A 20,659-nucleotide genomic window follows, 5' to 3' on the forward strand; every position below is an offset into this window, starting at 1 on the left:
TTTACGGCATTCCATATCTTTTCTTTTTAAAAGCGTTTTAATAAAACATGAAGAATTTTCCAAATATTTTCAATACAGTAGCTCAATCTTTAACTTTTTGTTTCAGGTACAGCACTGAGCAAAACCCGCAATTAGTTTTAGCAAACATTAGCATAAACCATCATAGCTGTGATCACTTCTCGCACAGACTCAAAATTTAAGACTAGTGGGCAAGGAGGCACACACACACACACGCACACACACACACACACACGCACACGCACGCACACACAGGGTGTGAGCGAGGGAGGGCTCAAGTACCTAAAAGTCGCACGACCGCGTGGTGCACACTCATTTTTAGTGATCAGCCTTCAGGTGAAGACATGGCAGCAGGTTTCCTCACATCAAAGGCTTGACAAAAACCAGGAGGAGTAGGAGGTCTCAAGTCTCAGTGCCTGAGCGCCTCGGTGCTGCCCGATAGTTTGCAGCCATCTTTCGGGGAGGCGGCAGCTCCAGATGAGGAGAGAGACGCGTCGGATGGATTATCTGAAACACCCAAAACTTCACCGAGGCTCGACGGCACACGTGGAGTCTGGCCGGTAGCGAGCTCGGCTGCACGCTGCCCGTTATTTGAATTCACCAGATGAGGGAGATTTCCAACTGGATGAACTTTTTTTTTTTGCCCAACTATAGCGGCTTTCTGGACCAAGGGACCCACAGGACGGCAACCACCAGAACAGTTTTCCAGTGGATCTGCTGAATGAAGAACCAGAAGCTGATTTTCTACTTTTTTCACTCCATTGATGTTCCTTCCTGCAGACTTTGTGATTTCCCAAAAGTACAGAACTTGGAGGAATAGCGGCTAAAGGCTGGCTGACTGAGCCGCTTTTTAGGTCAAACATCAGACAAAGGGAAATGGAAGGATTTCATACAGGTGCTGCATAATTTGGATCCTGCAGGGGGGGAATATCTGAGCCGGAGTGTGGAGGGCTCCCCTCCCTGCCCTCCCTTCCTCCCAGTCTATCTGCGCCCCCAGCAGCATGTCCCAAGCTCTGAGGCTGCCTCCAGTCCTCCACCCAGCACCCTACCATGATCAGATGTGCTGCTGGAGGGAGTAAGGCTGCCTTGTCCTGCTCCACCACTGACTTTGGGGCTCATTCTCGCTGTGGGAGCGGCCACTGGTTGAGGCCCGCCGCCACCGCCACGCTGTTTTCCTCGCGGTCTCTGCTGCTAGCCCTAGTCGCTCTCGCTGTCTCCCTTCCCCGAGCAGCCTGCAATCACAGACTGAGGCTCACCGTAGCGCCGAGTCCGCTGAACATTTCAGAAAGCGTCTACAAGCCCCCGGCTCGGACTGGGGGGCCGCAGGGTAGGCACGTGCGCAGTTACAACCATCTCCAAGGAGACATACGGAGGAGGAAGCTGTTCTCTTTCCAGAAATTTTTCCTGAGGATCGACAAGAACGGAAGGGTCAATGGAACAAAGAGCAAGGATGATCCTCTCAGTAAGTAATCGACAGGAATCAAACGCAAAGTGACATCTGTGTCCTCGAGGATTGCCGCCGTCCTGGGTCTTTTAGACGTTACTCTCCTACGACACACTGACGTCAAACCATCATGATCCTAGCTTCTGCAGAGTTTTCTCATGAGCTGATCTTTCCAATCACGTGTGCTGGAGAAATACACAATCTGCAGGATAGCGGCCCTCGGGGACCAAATTTGGACACCCTTGGAGAAACAAAAATGACCTTCAGGGAGTTCGATGCCGATTCTGTACTACGAGTCCAAGTATTCCCGGTCGTTGGGTTCCAAACCAGACATCTGACATTATCTGACCTGTCCAAACACTCAGCATAGAGTTAGTAGCCCTCTGATGGCTTTAAACGGAGCAGAGGCAGATAACCCGGCCGGCCGTTATCAGGTTGTCTTCACAGCCCAGAGTAAACGCTGATAAAAGGGGGGGGGGGGAGGTTACGGACGTCAAGCACAATGATGCTTCCATAATCCTCCTGCCTCTCTGTATCTCCCAGTTGAGCAAATTACAAGCTGTTTGTTTTTGAGAAGAGCAATTACACGTATGGGTGTGCGTCGTCGCGTGTGGGTGTGTGACCGTATAGCTGGCAACGACCGCAAGTGCTCGCTCACACGCTTTTTATTTTTTTCCCTCCCTCCCAACCCCGAGCGAACGCGCGTAACCTTTTAATGTTCCCCCGGGAATGCTAAACCACACTTTCAATCAAAGCGAGCAACAACGTCAGGGGAGATTTTTTTTTTTTTGTTTTGACAAGGTCATGACAGAAGCCACTTTATTTATCACCCGTATTAAACGCTGATGCCTTTACTGCCGTATTTGTGACGTGTTTCTTTTAAGTCGTAAAAAGTGACACGCACGGTGCACAAGGCGACTTGACTTTTATATTAGCGGTGTGCAAATGCGTCGGAATGTTTACGTGCACGCGAGAGCTGATTTAGCCTCGTGTCGACCGTGAAGGCCTCACTTTCCAGAGTGTATGCGTTGCCTTTTTCATAGGGAGTCAGCGAGCGCAACTTTCGCGTCGCGGGGCCGAGTTGGGCGTGCAAGTTTATGAATGGCACGGCAGGCTAATCATTGTGGCTGGGCACATCAAAGTCGTGCGTCCTCCACATCAATGGCGTTTCTCTGTCCCGAGGGGGTGACCGTGTGGATTTTGTGCTCTTGTATCAGGTTCACACGCTAAAGGACACCCACACAACGGCACCTTCAGTCTTTGCTCCCCGGGGCCAGACATGATCCCAGGTCTGATGTCTTTTGTAGACTCCGCGCAGTCCCTTGAAGTGACAAAATATCCCGTTTTTGTTCCGTGTCCAGCCCGACCATCGAAACGCAAGGTCGATATGAGCGTTCCCTCGAATGAAATTTATGGAGGTGCTTAGGATGTGTAAACTCCAGTTTCGGGTGCTGCCTACAGACCTGCCGGCCGGGACCCGGCTCAAAGAGCCCGTATCCAGTCCCCCGCAGATTTATGGGGATGCCAGCGTAAAACTGTCCCACATGGCTTTCCGACCCGCTGGGAGCATGTGTGAAGCTTGGAACGAGATCTCGTACAGACCCAGATTCTTCGCTAAGTACCTCTCGGCACAAGCACGTGGTGGAGTGCAAAAAGGAAAAAAATATAAGACTAAGTTGCCTGACAACGAGCGTGTGTGTGTGGAGGTGCCATGTGAGAGGCTTGTGGACATATATCGTGAGTTTGTGCAAGTGGGGGGAAAAACAGATGGAGGTGGGGCGGTGGGGCGGGGGGGGGCTGCTGCTAGAACATAGCCAGACAGACAGCATGAGGATGACACGTTATTCTGAGCCAGCTGGGAAGATAAAATGTTATATCAAGAGGAAGAACCCAGGTATGAATCAAGTATGAGCAAGGAGAGCACAACAAGCTGCAAAGCGCACCGCTTCTCGTATCTTTGGGGGGAAAATGCATCCGATCCTCAGCCAATGCGTCATTTGCAGTTTTTGAGCATTAGCTGAGCGAGCCGTGTTGCCACATTTTACCTCCACATAGCCGCTTCATCTGATAAACATGCACGATCGAAATCATAGGTGTCAAAGCCTGGGGGCCACATACGGCCCCCCACATGCGGCCTGCAAATTGTGTCATTACTAAAAATACAAATTATCTTTATCTTTTAAAAACAGAGATATTGCTAGCAATTACAGTTTTCAATAGTCACACATTGGGGTAACATTTGTCGTGAAAAGTACTTTTTTCCGTCACAGGTCAGTTTTACGTGTTTTTTTTTTTTTTACATTGACATTTTGTGTGCTTGCTTCCGTTTTGATGACGCTAAGACAGCTGACTGTGAATGCTTTCATTTGAGCTGACTTTATGAATTTTAGCGACATAAGACGAATCTTTCAGTATGACGTACGTCAGTCACTGAGCGGCTCTGGCATCAATTGTAAGCGATGCTCGGGCACATTTTGTGCGTGTGAGCCAGTGGCTCCTTTATCCAAGCTGTCTCGCCCCTGCCTCCGGTGGCCGACTTTGATCAGTGATCATTGCCCCGGTCTCACTGTCATCCTCTGTTCTCCGGCTTTTCATCCCTGCCATGTTTACGGAGCGGCCAGAGCCGCTCGTAGATTGTCTTACATCCTCACTTCATCCCAGACACCCGATCAGCGCACAGAAATCGGCTCCTCTCAGATCTTCAATGGCCGATGTGTCACAGTCCCCGCTGCCGCCGCCTCGCCGCTTCAGACCTCATCGCCCTGAGGTGCCACCGTTTGAACTCGAAATTGATACAGTCACGACCTCGCGGACAAGGAGAGAACTCGGCGTGCTTTTATGGGTTCTTCTTTTGGGACACACCTGCGTGCTCCGCTCACATCCGGAACAGGGTGTAGGCGGAAGCAGTGATCAGACAGAAGAGTGGTGTTGATCAAAGGGTGTCAAGACGTGACGTTTGTCTCCCCAAGTAGTGAAGGAGACAATCACGGGACCTCCAGACAGACACTTCCCGATTACAAACATTGAACGCCCGACCATCACCACCAGTCCAACACAGTCCCCACATCCACATAAGGCATCATTGTGAAGACATTTTTTCCCCTTCCTAGTCGTTCTTCCGTCTTTGCATGCACTCGCCGGCGACAACGAGGCGCTCTAATTGGAAACGTCTCTCATTCTGTGTTCTCTTGGGCTTTCTAATTGTAATCATACTTTGGTTGATGTGCACACAATACAAGAAGAGTGAATGACACAAGTGACAGACGGTGAGCATTGTTCTCTTATCTGCAGCAGGAAAACACTTTACACGTTTACATCTGAGTATTGTCTCTCTCACACACACAAACAAACAAACACACACACACACACACGTATGAACGGAATGCTTGTTACTGTTTTGCAGGTATTCTGGAAATCACATCGGTGGACGTGGGAGTGGTGGCTATCAAAGGGCTGCACAGCAACTACTATCTGGCAATCAGCAGGAAGGGAGAGCTCTACGGCGCGGTGAGAACCTTTGTCTCGAAACATCATCCTGAACTTATTTAAAAAAAAAAAAAAAAAAGACCGTTTTTTTCCATGTATAATGCGCAAAATGTAACAAATTTATTGTCCTAAAATCTGGGGTGCGCATTATACATGGGTACAAAAAAAAATATTATTATAATTTTTTTTTAAATCCGGATATGATACGGAGGTCGCCATTACAGATGCGCTTTCTTCTCTGATGTTCACTTCAAACACGCTCCATACGAACACAATGCTTTCGTATCAGACGCTTGCTCGATCACCTGCTCGTTTACTGTCACAATGTACCCTACACAAATCCGAAACATTTCTTCGCTATTGAGTTTGCTAGCGCATTCCCAAAGATGATCTTTTTTCTGAAATAATTTTACGTTTACGAATTTAAGTAGGAGTCAAAATTTGGGCGCGCATCAACATGCCATTTTTAGGGTGCGTATTATACATGGGGGCGCATTATACATGGAAAAAAACGGTAAATGAAAGATCTTTTTTTTTTTTTTAAATGATTTTTTTTTTTTTTTTAAAGAGGGAGTTTGGCATCGACTGCACCCTAAAGGAGCGCATCGAAGAAAACGGCTACAACACATACGCGTCGGCCGAGTGGAAGAACAAGAAGCGGCAGATGTTTGTGGGTCTGAACATCCATGGGAGGCCCGTGCGAGGCAAAAGAACTCGCAGGAAAAACACGGTCACCCACTTCCTTCCAATCATGGCGTGAATGCAGCACTGGTGAAAAGAGACGTTCCTCTCCTGAAGGTGAAGACTTGGCCTTTTTTTTTTTTTTTTTTTTTTTTTTTTTAAGAAATAAGGCACTAACACTGACAAACAACCGGGATTGTGTACTTTATTTTAGAGAGGAGGCTGTGTTTGTGGCATAGGATGCAATATTTATCTTATTTCTGTGCCAAACAGGAACTAAATGGCAAATGAAATAATATAATATAAACTCGAGCGTAGATGCAAACAAGCGGCTGTCCCATTTATCATGAGAGAACGCAACAAAGCAAATGTTCAACGCCTCCACTCTACCGATTTATTTATTTTGTGATTATTTAACTGGATGGGAACATTTACAATGTGAGCATTCCATGGCATTCTTTACTTCTTTTTTTTATAGGATCTTTATCAAGTGGAAATAAAATCGAGTTTTTCTCCTCTCCATCTGTTGTGTTGACCGCACACTCTTGGCTTTTGTGAGTGTTTGGCTTCACGGTATGCGAGTCCTTATCTGCATGGCTGACAAGGCAAGCATTAATGACTGAAGGCTGGCTGATGCATGTGGCAACCATTGCTCTGATTATCTCCCAAACCGAGAGGAAACACAAAGACAAGACAGGGGGGAAGGGGAGTACGCTACGCTGATACACCAGACGGAACCGAATTGGAGTCGACCACACCCGAGGTGAGCATCGACACTGAAGCACCTGCTGAAAATATGAATTTAGAAGAACCTAGAAGAGGAACAACATGACCTACGCCTGACCACCCACTTCCTTAAGTCATCAGGCACAAGCGTGCTAATCAGTGACAGATGATGCCACACTAAATGAGTGCGGGCGGGGAGAACATTAACACCGCAAGCTTCCGGACCTCGTGTCGTTTTATCCTGTCCCGACGGATATCTATCTTGGTGTATTTCAGGAACTCTGGCACAATATAAAGAAGTCGTTCTCAACTGTTGACCCTGAGACTGACATTTCTCTACGGATGGAGGGAGGGAGGGACGGACGGACAGACTGTTTGCAAAAGTCTTTGCAACCTTTACTTAACCCTGACCAAGAAATAAACCAAATAACCTAATTACATTTGCAAAACATTCACAAACACTCAGTGAGAGACCACCTACCTTTGTGGAATGAGAACTGCTGACATGCATTCCTCCAGTGACATTTACTGTATCAGACAATATAGTTGACATTACGAAATCCGAGATCATTTGGGTCAACAAAGAGAAGTCTTTGGACCCCTGGATGGAAAGTCAAGCACAGATTAGCCTTGAATTTTTTGTAATTCATTCCTAATGGCTCTTTACTATATAATGGGACACCAGGGTAATAGCCTAAATGGAGCTAATGAATAGTGGCCTTGTAAGGATCACGGACCATCAGCAAACACACTTGTGCCCGACTCCTCCTCCATCATTAGCACCAGTGTCGTTTGTCATCATGTGCAGTCCCCCCGACACTTGAAAGTATTCCAACTTCCTCCAGGACACTGACATATGGGGGACAGCAATGAGAGAAAATAGCTGTGGCAATCTTTTATCAAAGTAGGTCCTCACATTCAGGCACGGGAATTCATTGGGGCATAATGCGATCCAGCTTTGGGAAACAAGTGGAAAATGGCTGCAGGCTGAAAACAACTAATGAATACTTACACTGGTGCAGCACATGTTTGCAACGCGCCGCTACCGAATGAGCTCGAGGTGGGAGAGGCGCTTCCGAATATATTCTTTGGGGTGAAAATGAGTTAGGCTGCATCACAATGAACAATGTCACGTAGAAAATTCTGTATTGATAGTACATTTGCTGCAAAAAAAACTATTTGAACACTTATTTTACCCATATTCAAGATTCAAGAGTTTTATATATATGGAACAAATACCAGATATTGTAGTGAGAAAAAAAATCTTTTTCATTTTGCTTGCTATTGTTTTTCTGGGCAAGAAAAATGTTTGATTTTTTATTTAGTGTTGCCATTGGGCATTTACTGTAATATTTGAGTGATTTTTTGCTTTACCTTTTTACGTAATTTATGTGTGTTGAGAGTGATGCTGTGTTTTGATGAAAAGGATTACATTATTACGTCCCATTGATGGTGGAAAAAGTTTTGAAACTATAACTACTTTGTCATAAGGGCGTTCCTCGGCCTTTGAACTTTTCGTTTGGACGTAAACTTCCACTCCAGACCGCTAGGTGACGACAATTCGTCCTCTAATATTAAAACCCCTCTTTTTTGTTGTTGTCAGGAAGTGGCCCAAAAAGTTAATAATGTCCCAAACGCCAACATGATCTAACCGAAGGAATTGGCGTTTCTAAACCACCAAGATGTGGGTTTTATTTTTAGGAAAAACGGACTTTCTTCATTTTCTTTAGATGTTTTCTTCTCAGCGACGAAACTGAAAAACCAAAACAAACAAGTGGGTCATGAACGAGAATTTTAATCGAGCTCCCGGAGCTGGGAGAAGCCGAAATCTTCCAGCAGACGCTGCACTCCAGAGTTCAGGTTGGGACAGCGACAGTCGCTTGACAATCTTTAACCAAAGGGAACCTTTGAGACAGCCTCGATCATATCCACCTCCCGGGGATTGCAACGTTAGCACGGCTACTGAAAATGGCGCTGCAGGTGTTAGTGGAGGTAAGGAACAAACTGACCGATGGCTAACGCTAGCTAGCGTTTAGCTTTCATATTTCAAGCCATGCTAACTTGCGCTTGTTTTGGAAGGTTACTCTAGGCCAAAGTGCGTCATCTAACATATTTAAACGCACCCCACTTCACTAAAAGGCTAACGGCTACGCCACCTCTAAATGTGGAAGTGTCGTCGTGAGCGTCAAACGAAAATAACCTCGAATTGGTGCTAATTTAGGATTTTTATGTCAAGTAAAAAATACTCGTTTGTCGATTTCTACATGAGCCCCGTTTGAAGATGAAACATCGAAGTAAAACTTCAAACGAAGGTTTACTGTGGCACTTAGGTGTTGTGATCACGTGACCAGTATTATGAAATCACTCAGTCCGACATCATACCCGCTGACAACTCCTGAGGTAACCATGAGATCTTGTGTATGTGGTGTTAAGTGTTTGTACTGCTGTTTTATTCTGAAGGGCCAAACAGGAAGTTGGGGTGGGGGGTGTTCCGGTGATGTGGAATGGCTGCGAGTTTAGAAGATATGAGACGCAAATAAAGACCGTCTAGTTGCTCTACAAAGTGTTGGTTGAATCCTTACGCCCGAAACGCGACATGGTGTCAGAAGTGGATCGACTGTAAGAGCTTACTCGCCGGGGATTGAGAGTAGGTCGTGCTGGAAGAAAAAGTAGCCCTCGCCACACGCAGAAAGATGTCGGAGGGTAACGCAGGAGCTAACGTGGCGACTCCACCGCACCAGCAACAGGCTAATCCGCCCCCGAATGCCACATTCACCATTCAGCCTCCTGAAGCATTTGATTTTTCAAGGCCACAGCAATGGGAGAAGTGGATACGGAGGTTTGAAAGATTCCGACTTGCTAGCAACCTGCACCTGAGTTCGGAAGCTAATCAAGTGAACACGCTCATCTACTGCATGGGGGACGAAGCAGACGACATACTTCGAGGTCAAGCTTTATCGGACGCGCAGAGGCATCAGTACCAAGCAGTAAGAGACACTTTAGACATATATTTTGTGCCCAGAAAAAACATAATTTACGAGAGGGCTAGATTTAACCAAAGAGTACAGCAAGTTAATGAGACTGTAGACTCATTTGTCACTGCCCTGTACGCGTTGGCCGAAAACTGTAACTACGGAGCCTTGCACGATGAGTTAATAAGAGATCGTCTCGTCGTGGGACTGAGAGACACCAGTTTAGCTGAGAGACTCCAAATGGACAAAGATTTGACGCTGGAAAAAGCCGTGAACCAAGCCCGGCAGTCAGAAGTCATCAAGAGGCAGCAAACCGATATAAGAGGGGAAAAGAAAGCGGACCTAGATGCAGTGTCAGTGAAATACAAGAGAGAAAAGCATTCTACGTACAAAGCCCCAAGTCTACCAAAACACAAAATGGCTAAATCACCAAATGAGAGTCAGTGCTACAGATGTGGTAGAAGCCCAGCACATGGCAAAGGACAGTGCCCAGCGAAAGATGTAACCTGTCATACATGCGGTAAAAGAGGACATTACAGTAAAGTATGCAAATCTGTTAAAAATGTACATATGATTGAAACAGAGAAATGTAACGAGACACCTATATTCCTTGGTTCAGTACATGCAGGTTCAGATCCTTGGTATGCAGACATAACCATCAGAAACCACAAAGTCAGGTTTAAAATAGACACTGGAGCTGATGTTTCTGTTATCCCAGCCCAGATGTACTTTTGTATAAACCAAAATGAAACAGAGCTGTGTAAACCAGATAGACCATTGATTGGACCAGGTGGCACTCCACTCAATGTTTTAGGTATGTGCAAAGAAACACTGTGTAAAGGTGAACAAAAGATTCAGGAAAATGTGTATGTTATCAGAGACTTACACATGGCGCTGTTAAGTAGGCCAGCAAGTGTCAAACTAAACCTTGTGTCTAGAGCAGATAGCATAGACATTAAAATGTTGAATGAGAACTACCCTAAGTTATGTCAAGGGTTGGGTTTAATGCAGCAACCTTATACTATAAAGTTGAAACCTGATGCTCTGCCTTTTTCCCTTTCCACACCAAGACGCGTTCCCATTCCTTTGTTGGGAAAAGTTAAAGAGGAACTGGAAAGAATGGAGTCAATAGGGGTGATCAGCAGAGTTGAAGAGCCAACTGAATGGTGCTCAGGTATGGTCCCAGTGCCTACTAAGAGTGACTCAGTGCGCATATGTGTCGATCTCACCCACCTCAACGAAGCAGTGTGCAGAGAAAAGTACATCCTGCCTTCAGTTGAACAGACACTTGGATCCCTGACTGGAGCAAAAGTCTTCAGCAAGCTCGATGCAAACAGAGGCTTCTGGCAGGTTCCATTGGCACCAGAGTCAGCACACTACACAACATTCATTACCCCATTCGGACGCTTCCATTTTAACAGACTTCCGTTTGGAATTGCCTCAGCCCCGGAGCATTTTCAGCGGAGAATGTCAATGATTCTCAATGGGCTGCCTGGCGTGGTTTGTCACATGGATGACATCCTCATCTGGGGGAAGGACCAACCAGAACACAACGCCAGACTTCACACAGTGCTAAACAAACTTCAAGCGGCCGGTGTCACGCTAAACATGGACAAGTGTGAACTGAGCACGCAACAGGTGAAGTTCCTGGGACACATTTTGTCTGCTGAGGGAGTCAGACCAGACCCGGACAAAATAAGAGCTGTGATAGCAATGAAGGAGCCGTCAAATGTCAGTGAAGTGCGCAGCTTTCTTGGAATGGTTAACCAGTTAGGAAAGTTTATCTCTGGTCTGGCTGAAAAAGACAAGCCCCTGAGAGACCTGCTGTCAAAGAAAAACCAGTGGGTTTGGAGCCATGCGCAGCAGAACGCTTTTGATCAGTTGAAAAACGAGCTGGCATCCACTCCCGTTCTCACGCTCTATGACCCAAACAAGGACTTGAAAATGTCGGCAGATGCCTCGTCTTATGGACTTGGAGCAGTCCTATTCCAGAAGGAGAGTGAGGAGTGGAGACCAGTAGCATATGCTTCACGTTCCTTAACAGAGACTGAGCAGAGATATGCACAGGTGGAAAAAGAAGCGCTTGGATTAACGTGGGGATGCGAAAGATTCAAAGACTTTCTCATCGGGAGACATTTTTCCCTAGAGACTGACCACAAGCCACTTGTCAGCCTGTTGGGACAACAAGCACTAACAGAACTTCCACCCAGGATTCAACGGTTCAGACTACGGCTCATGAGGTACAGTTACTCTATCTCACACACCCCAGGAAAAGCACTTCTCACTGCGGATACACTGTCACGCGCACCTGTCAATCAAGAGACAGACTCTAAAGCTACGGAGGAACTACTAAATGATACAAACATCTATGTGAACGAAATAGTCAAAAACCTACCTGCTAGCTCGACATATATCACACAATTAAAAGAAGAGCAAAAAAATGACAGTGTATGTTCGGAACTCATGTCATTTTGCCAGAGAGGCTGGCCAGACTACAGCCGTCTCATAGGTCCAATCAAAGCTTATTGGCCACACAGAGACACATTAACAGTCCATGACGAACTGTTATTGAAAGGCACCAGACTTGTTATTCCTACCACTATGCGCGACAAAGTCCTGGTAGCTCTCCATGAGGGACATCAGGGCATGTCAAGATGCAGACAGAGAGCGAAAGAGGCAGTGTGGTGGCCTGGTTTGAGTAGCCAAATAAATGAGCTTGTGAAAAACTGCACCACGTGCATTAAAGAACGTGTCAATCCAGTGGAGCCTTTAATGCCCAGCGAGCTTCCAGAGAGACCATGGCAAAAAGTAGGTGCAGATCTTTTTACACTCAACAACAGCAACTACGTACTTCTGGTGGACTACTATTCCAGATTCGTGGAGATAGCTAAACTGACACCCACTAGATCAGAAGACGTTATAGTACACCTAAAGTCAATTTTTTCCAGACATGGTATTCCGGAATTCTTCTACAGTGACAACGGACCTCAGTTCTCTAGCCAACAGTTCAAAGATTTTGCTGCAGCCTACGGTTTCAGACATGTAACCAGCAGTCCAAGGTTTGCACAGAGCAATGGTGAGGCTGAGCGTCATGTCCAAACTGTTAAAGGACTACTCAAGAAGGCAAAAGACCCGTATCTTGCACTGTTAGCTTACAGGGCGACCCCTTTGGCTAATGGATATAGCCCAGCTCAACTTCTAATGGGAAGAAGACTTCGCACTCCAGTGCCCCAGCTCCCTTCGTTGCTTGTTCCCAGACTACCGAACAAGGGCTTTGTGGCGTCGAGGGAAGGGGAGATGAAGTTGAAATACAGTGAGGGGTACAACAGGCGACATCGTGTGCGAGATCTTCCTCAACTGTCACCAGGACAACCGGTATGGATCACGGACACTAAGAGTGAAGGGACTGTCATTTCTTCTCACTCAGCACCCCGCTCTTACCTGGTTGAAGGTCCTTCCGGAGCCATCAGGAGAAATAGACATCATCTACTGGCAATGCCGGAAACTACACCAAAGATGGCAATCCCAAGTACACCTATCAGTCCAACAGAGGATACCTTACCAACACCAAACATAAGTGAGTCCCCTGTCCAAACTCCAAAGGCAACAAGTCCTGTCAGAACAAGGTTTGGCCGTGTTGTCACAAGGCCACAAAAACTGGATTTATAAGCATGTATGTATGAAAAGAAAAAGGAAATGTTTAAGAGTGGTGTTACAGGAAAAGAAAAAGGAAATGTTTAAGAGTGGTGTTATAAGAAAAGAAAAAGTTTTTCCTTCATGCAAAATTAGTACGTCTTCATGTTTGCAAAGAAAGGGGGATGTGGTGTTAAGTGTTTGTACTGCTGTTTTATTCTGAAGGGCCAAACAGGAAGTTGGGGTGGGGGGTGTTCCGGTGATGTGGAATGGCTGCGAGTTTAGAAGATATGAGACGCAAATAAAGACCGTCTAGTTGCTCTACAAAGTGTTGGTTGAATCCTTACGCCCGAAACGCGACAGTGTAAGCGCTTGATACTTTTGTTGCCAATTTTCCATCTTCTACTTTCAGACAGTAAAAGACAGAACACAGATCAACACAACGCCATCAGCCCTTCAGTGTCTGTGGGGAGTCATCATTTCAATTCCTTGGTTGAGTCGTCCAAGCTCTCTGCCAGCGCTCCAGAGTTTGTCCCAACCGCTGGGTACCAAAATGACGTAAGCAGCATAATCAGGCCATTCTTTTCTTTCCCATTTAAAACGGTGTCAAAAAGATGATTCTCTTGTTTTGCCTTTTTCCTGTCAATGTCCAGGCTTTCTATGAGGACAGTGATGACACTCGCAGTGCTCCGACCTTGGCTGACATGGTGCGGGATTTCCTTTGCCACCTGAGCTCCTCGCCGGGAATGTTTGAGTCGGACGTTGAACACATAACTAGCGTGCTTAATTCGTATGTTACGACCGTGCAGTTGTTGGCAGAACTGGTGGAGTTGATCTACACAGAGGTATGGCTCTTTCTTTATCATATTTCTGATATTCTATCTTCTAATACATATTGCCTGTGTTTGTAAAAAAAAAAAAAATAATAATCCAAAATTGTTCCGCCCTACTATGACCATGCATGCATTATGTGCAAAACACACACTTGTGCTCTGGGAATTGTCACGAAATGTTTTCATTGCAGTCCACCGCCATCCCCAACTTCGCTTACACGGGCGCACGACTTTGCAACTATCTGTCCCATCATCTCAACCTCAGCCCACCCGGTGGTAACTTTCGCCAGCTGCTCCTGCAAAAGTAAAATTCCCTTCTATTATACAGTTCCCGGTAGTTCTGTTTTTTTTTTCCCCTTCACCACACAACAACAAAGCATTGCGTGTTGCAGGTGTCAAAAAGAATTTATGCAGAGAGACGTCGCCGTGCAAGGAGACCCTGAAACACAGAAAAGGTTCCACGCATTTGCGCTCTTTCTTGGTGAGCTCTACCTTCATCTGGAGGTAAAAAGTCGATCAACGAGATGGCAGCGTGTAGCGTCATGCGCGCAAAGGCCTCTCGCTCAATGTGCTTGTGTCCAGCTGAAGAGTGGCAACGGAAGTGTAACTCGAGCCAACGTCCTCCTGCTGGCATTGAAAGACCTGTTGAACTCGCTGCTCTCCAATCCGGTGGACGCAAACATCATCTGTGCTGTCAAATTGCTCAAGGTTTGGAAAGCTTTAATGACTCGGCGTGATCCCGTTGAGCAATTGCTGGAATGTGCCGGTTTCTTTCTCAACACTTTGCAGCTGACCGGCTCCGCCTTGGACGACGCGTGGAAAGAACAAGGCAAGACGATGTTCATGGACGCGCTGATCCAGAGGATAGAAACCATTGTACTGGATGCCACGTACAGTAGGTGTGTGCTTGTAAGCCGCTGGACACATTGCGTCAACGTGAGCAAGTCTATTTTCCGCCTCAGGGATGTGCGGCAAATGCTTCTAAAGCTGGTGGAGCTGCGCTCCAGTGACTGGGGGAGAGTGTGCGCCGCGGTGAGCAGCAATGCTACGCCCGACAACGACCCCAACTACTTCATGGTGAATGTGGCGTGGGCGGGACATCTCTTCCTTCTTCATTTGTTGGTTATTAACGCTGCTTTTTTTTTTTTTTTTCTTCTTCTCCGATAGAATGAGCCCACTTTCTACACAGAGGACGGAACTCCTTTTACAGCTGCTGACCCAGGTAAGACTGTCCGATCGCTCGATGCTAAACCTAAGCTTTTTTTTTTTTTTTTTTTCTTCGTCTTACTTGACTCACTGTGTTCCCTCTGTAAAGTAGGAGGAAATCGTTTCTCCTTCTAAATGGGATTATTTTGCTTCCACAGAATATGCCGAGAAATACCAGGAGCTCATGGAAAAGCAAGACTACTTCCACGATTTCGGTGGGGAAAATGAAACGGAAGATGATGAGTAAGTAGTTTTTCTTCTCGTCGCTCCCGAGTCCCCGAACCCTCTTCACAACAATTCTGCGTGTAATTCTGGGGGGGTGTAAAAAACGTCTCGTGCTGCGTTCACAGATACGACTTTGACGACGAGATGGATCCGGAGATCGAAGAAGCCTTTGAGAGTTTCTATTTGGAGTCAGAGAGGAAACGACAACAATAACACAAGGGGCCAGTCCAAAATTGTGAAGCGACCGACGCAAACTACTGTTTCATAACCTCCGAATATTATTTGGCTGCATTTTAACAAAGCTGTTTATAGATGCAATTCCGACGGTTTGCCTCCAGACAGAGTAGATTAGAAAAGGCAGACAATCCATGGAGTGATACTTAAAATAAAATAAAAAAAAGCAGTTGGAAGGTTAGTTATTTTGTCATTGTATATTTCCATTGTTTTTTTTCCCCAGAAGTATCATTCAGCCTTCTTGGGACTAGTTTAAGCCCAAAATAAGCACCAAGAAGTATATGGATTGCTGTGTCCTTTGTATTTCTTACAAGTATATTCTGGTTTTGTTGCAAGTTAAAAAGTCGAGAGCAGGTGAGCGTCGGAAATGTGTCAGTATGTTTAAAGAATCAAAATGTCGCCATCTGTCTGTGGCTCAAGTCCACTGCATTAAGGATCCGTCGTCATCTGACACTCAAGGACTGTTTATTGGCAACCACAGAGGCTGTCAAAAAGAACGTTCTTTTATACTATATCGTGTGCTGATGATATTTATAGTATTGTTTGCCTGCAATTAAATCTTTACGATGTGACCATTTGTTATTTCTGCTTGCGTATGCGAAATGTAGGTTTTGAGTTAGTTTGCTTCCCTTGTATTATGATGTGTGAAGGTTTGTCCAATACTAGCATTACCACTAGTGGTCTGTGCAATCAAAAGCAAAAAAAAAAAAAAAAGAGGTACCACAGTGAGCATGATGTATTTTATGTAGCCTATTTGCAATTTGGGTCAGTTCGGTTTAGTGCTTCAAAAGTGCAGTGCACATCTTTGCATTAAACAGTCAGGGGTCATGATGCCATCAATTTGTTTCCATGGTTGTCATCTTGTGACTTTTTTTTTTTTATATGACCCTAGTGTGGTGGAATTTTGATATCTAATGCTTGATTTGTGCAGTACGTTAGGAGCAGGCTTTGGTGCCATCTCGTGTGGGGTTTGCATGTTTGCATGCATAGGTTTCCACCCACGTTTCAAAAGCATTCATGATAGGCTGATTGTGATTGACCGCTCCTACTTGTTATTTTTTTTTTTGAAGGGGGGATGATGGGAATCAGTTCAGGATGTGCCCCCAGCTTGCGAGCCTCGTGAAAATAAGCACTTCAGGACAATGGATGAATTTCATGACGTGGAAAGCAATAGAGTAAGTCTTTTTTTTCCAAATTGTTACAAAGAGCCATGGAAAAATGCATCAAAATTGTGGTAGATTGGATCGAGCAACCCATAAGTGACAACACTACAATAGTTCATCAGCGCATAAAGCTACAACCCAAATGGCGTCATGAGGAGGTCTGACTAATACTCGTACATCGGGAGTAATAGAGAATGATCTAATTGACCAGATTATAAAATCGCCCTGTCCAAACCAGTACTCTATCAAATGAGTTAACAGGTGACACCAATTGTCTTTTTATTGTTTTTTTGGGGGGGTCAAATAAACATGACAGATGGAATATTAATAATGCATGGTAAATTTAACAATAAGTCAATGAAATAATTTATGAAAATGCATGGTAAATTGAACAAAATAATAATAATGCATGGTAAATCCTAATATCACATGTTAGTCAAGAAGAAGAAGAATACATGGTAACGTAAACAGAATAATAACATGGTAAATCTAACAAGACGACTAATGCATGGTAATCAATAATAATGCATGGTAAATTGAACAAAATAATAATAATGCATGGTAAATCACAATATCACATGTTAAGTCAAGAAGAAGAAAAATAATGCATGGTAAGTTAAACAGAATAATAACACATGGTAAATCTATCAAGACGACTAACGCATGGTTAATCAATCATAAGAATGCATGGTAACTTACTTACTGTCTGCTGTATGCACACTGGCTCCGTTTTGCTCCTCTTATTCATTGTGTTATCTGTTTATTTATTCATCATTCGTATTAGTTATTGTTTGTGCCTTCTTGTTTTTATATTGTGTCGTTTACTTGTATGTCTATCGTGTAATATGTCTCGTCACCGTGGGATAGAGAAAACGTAATTTCGGTTTCTTTGTGTGTCTCTTGACACACAAGACATTGAAGCGATTGACAATAAAGCTGACTTTGACTTTGACTAAATCAATCAGTGAATCAAAATGCATGGTAAACCAAGCAGAATGATCATGCAAGGTCAATTGCATTCATATGATTACTCGCAACTTGCATTGGCACTTCCCAAATCCACCGGATAACGCGCTGTGGGCATCTTGCACACGTAGCCGTTTAATTCCATGCAGGACATCTTCTTCCATTTGCCAGACTGAAAGTCAAAATGAGATTGATTTTAAATCTAAACTTGTCTTCGGCGAGCGGGTCAATCTTTTCTGCACCTACCTGGTTCAAGGTGGCCACGCAATTTTCCATCAGGCCGGTAGGTTTTCTCGGAGCCCAGTTGGTGAAGGTCACCTGCCGACGGTCCGACCACACGAATCTGCCGAGATCGGCCAGGTCGTTCAGTCCGGTCCACGTGTCTCCGGGGGCTGCAGAGGACAAACAGCAACAGAGTTCTCAATGGCTTTCCAGATATGGCAGATATCAGGCCAATGTGAGCGACGCACCAGACTTCAAGAGGTCCTGCAGCCAATCCCGCTCAGCCTCGGAGCGAATGGACACCAGATTGGCATCGAGACCCCAGCAGAAGTGTCGAGCGCCGTACCACGTCTTTGTATCATCAAAACGTTTGTAGCAGAAGTCCGCAAACTCCTCCCAGTCAGGTCCCAAGCATCTCGGCTCTGCGCGCAAGATGGCGTCACGTGAAGAAATGCTTTCTATTCTGGACATTCTACTCACCCGTGTCAGCAAAAGTGTAAGATGGAAACGGAGCCAATTCGTTAACATATCTGCAGACAGTAAAGTGAGAATGAGCCAGGCATCTTTAAGTGGACTCGCCAGTGAAAGCGGAGCACGCACACTCTCGAGATGATTCCGTTACAGGTGGAGTTGCTGTAGGCTTTCTGTGGCAGTCTCTTCAGCAAAGTCACATCTTCTCCGACCTGGTTCTCAATGATGCCCGAGTGAATAGCGGCCGCGCAGATGTTCGAGTCCTGCACTCAGAGAACGTCTCAGATATACAACAAAAACTCCGCTTGCAGGTCATGCGGTAATTAACATACCCGTTTGTAGAGCCGTGTTCCGTAGACCTTGTAGCCGGCTTGGGCGCAGCCCGGTGGGCACCGGACCCTGCGGAAGTAGCTCGTTTAGTAAGGAGGAGGCTTTTCAGCAAGAAACGTCTTATCAAGTCCGACTCACGTCATTGAACCGCCGAGGCCGAGCTTGGCGGCTGTGCTGCTACATAAGATGTCTGTGGGTCAGAAGGGAAAATCAAAGCCCGTTTCTTGCTAGTTTCTCACTGCACTCCAAACGTCGCACTCACCGCGAGCGGTGCCGTCAGACCTGCACCCCAAGACATCAAAGCGTAGGCCCAAAAACTTTGGCAGGAGGCGGACGTACTGGGCAAACACGGGCCTGGTTAGAATATACGTCCCCTCAGAAGGCTGGAAACAAAACACGCGCGTTTGCAAGGAACGACAGCAGCCTGGACGACAAAGTCGAGAGTCAGCGACGGCTCACCTGCGTTGGGTGGCGATACCAAGTCACTCCGTCAATACTGAACTGCATCGCTAATACGGTGTAACTTTGCAATCCGTATGTACAGCTCTGGGTCTCAATGCCTGTCACCTTAAAGTTCTGACCGAGGTTCACCTGGATCCAGCTGCCGACTGAGGGCGGAAGGCATTCCGTTGCTCAGGATACCAAACTACAACTTTTTTTTACGTACACATTTTGGAGGGTCTCCAGCAACCGCTGCCCCCCAGACGCGCTTTGTGAGGTTCGGCATTGATCAAAGAGGAAGAGGCTGAAAAAGAGTCGTCTGGGATTCTCCCGTCCGCGATGCCCAGACTATCAAGACACACTGAAGAAAGACACAAAAAAGACATTGTGGAAGGAACGCTCGCTCATTCATTCTCATGTCTTGTCACCCGTTCCTAGCCGACGCTCTATCTGGGGATCCGTTGGATTCTTTCTTTGGCACATCATCGGCAAGTGTCAGGATGTGAAGCCCACCTTTCTTCTCACAGCTGTAGACGACGCGGAGGTATTTGGAGACACCAAGGCAGGAGTCCGTATCCCAAGGGTAAATGGGACAAATCTGATAGTTGTCACACAATCCTCTGAAGTGACGGAGAGCCCCTTTCACCCTGCAGCCACCTGCAAGTGACAACACACCACCATTTCACTCGCACACTTCCATACCGACTTTAACTTGTCACTGGACGTAGGGAATTCTAATCGTTAATGACTATTAGAAAAAGAGGAATCCAGAAAGCGTCCGGCTTAGCTCTTTTTCAAGTTACAAACGAGTTACCGCCAACGCTGACGGCGTGTGAAAACCTCGTGACAGAAAACGGCTCCAGGACAGCGAGACAAAAACGATGCCACTGAAGGATTCTTACTGCGTGATCCGTCGCCACTTGGACAGACGTCGTTATCCTTCCGTCCATAGAAAGCCGACCGTATGCGGATGACTTTTTCATCGGGACATTCAAGGGCTTTCAAATCGTCTTGGCAGACAAGCTCCCCCTTGTAGCCTGTGAGAGCACAACCGTCGACTTCTCTCCGTGTCTTTTTTTACAGAGACGTTGAAGGCGACTTACCGTCATGTGGCGGCAGCTGATGTGTCTTTCCTAGAAGCGGGAACCAGAACGTGGATGTCGACACGTGATGACGGTCCACCGCGGGGCGTCACATCTCACTTACCTTTTCCTCTTTTCTTGCAGATGTAGCCTTTCTTGTTGTCGCACTCGTCACGCTTCCAGTCGCCGCTGCCAGTGAGCAAGAAAAGACATTTCCCCCCTTCAGTGACACCTGGAGGGAGGGAAACAAGATCTGAGCGCTCATCCGTTCCTCCAAAGTGCAGCTGACAACCGCCTCTGCCCAACCTGCACTTGAGTGGAGGTAAGAGAAGGGGGCTCCGTCAGCCCACTTGCCGCCGTCATGCTCGATGGAGGCGCTGGCGCCCAACCACAGGGAGGAATCACCAATCAGACTCTTGGTGTAACCTTTGGATCCCAAAGAGAACATGCAAGATTATTCCAAAATGACTCAACGCTTGACTCTGCACTTCAACTTGATGGATGTGGCACGGCCGTGACAATACTG

At 46.2% G+C, this 20,659-nt stretch overlaps 3 protein-coding genes across 6 annotated transcripts; 2 read left to right on the top strand and 1 right to left on the bottom strand.

Annotated features, from left to right (window-relative positions):
* The first annotated feature begins 364 nt into the window (after positions 1-364).
* LOC133154497 (fibroblast growth factor 10-like) lies at positions 365-6,267 on the top strand. The gene is made up of 3 exons (XM_061279274.1): positions 365-1,480; positions 4,866-4,969; positions 5,517-6,267. Exons 1-3 carry the CDS (start codon positions 1,069-1,071, stop codon positions 5,706-5,708), a joined length of 708 nt encoding a protein of 235 aa, XP_061135258.1. The 5' UTR covers positions 365-1,068; the 3' UTR covers positions 5,709-6,267.
* Positions 6,268-7,934: 1,667 nt separating this feature from the next.
* Positions 7,935-16,030, top strand: paip1 (poly(A) binding protein interacting protein 1). Of its 4 annotated transcripts, none has more exons than XM_061279167.1 (12): positions 7,935-8,347; positions 12,755-12,904; positions 13,373-13,518; positions 13,614-13,805; positions 13,985-14,097; positions 14,186-14,297; positions 14,376-14,501; positions 14,583-14,692; positions 14,756-14,870; positions 14,961-15,015; positions 15,158-15,242; positions 15,350-16,030. In XM_061279167.1, the coding sequence occupies exons 1-12, from the start codon at positions 8,137-8,139 to the stop codon at positions 15,435-15,437; spliced, it is 1,503 nt and encodes a 500-aa protein (XP_061135151.1). In that variant the 5' UTR covers positions 7,935-8,136; the 3' UTR covers positions 15,438-16,030. The 4 variants fall into 4 exon arrangements, with proteins under 4 accessions (XP_061135151.1, XP_061135152.1, XP_061135154.1 ...); XM_061279169.1 differs by lacking the exon at positions 7,935-8,347 and adding an exon at positions 10,398-12,702 and having other exon boundaries at positions 12,779-12,904; XM_061279168.1 differs by lacking the exon at positions 12,755-12,904 and having other exon boundaries at positions 7,936-8,347.
* Positions 16,031-16,533: 503 nt separating this feature from the next.
* LOC133154418 (uncharacterized) lies at positions 16,534-20,647 on the bottom strand. The gene is made up of 15 exons (XM_061279133.1): positions 20,440-20,647; positions 20,258-20,365; positions 20,155-20,184; positions 19,954-20,088; positions 19,565-19,708; positions 19,278-19,412; positions 19,070-19,218; positions 18,873-18,993; positions 18,749-18,800; positions 18,613-18,679; positions 18,410-18,543; positions 18,290-18,339; positions 18,058-18,231; positions 17,834-17,979; positions 16,534-17,759 (listed from the first exon to the last, which is right to left on the bottom strand). Exons 1-15 carry the CDS (start codon positions 20,579-20,581, stop codon positions 17,649-17,651), a joined length of 1,698 nt encoding a protein of 565 aa, XP_061135117.1. The 5' UTR covers positions 20,582-20,647; the 3' UTR covers positions 16,534-17,648.
* Between the last annotated feature and the right edge of the window lie 12 nt (positions 20,648-20,659).

This window comes from Syngnathus typhle, linkage group LG5 (genome assembly GCF_033458585.1).
Source record: "Syngnathus typhle isolate RoL2023-S1 ecotype Sweden linkage group LG5, RoL_Styp_1.0, whole genome shotgun sequence".
In the NCBI taxonomy this organism is placed as follows: domain Eukaryota; kingdom Metazoa; phylum Chordata; class Actinopteri; order Syngnathiformes; family Syngnathidae; genus Syngnathus; species Syngnathus typhle.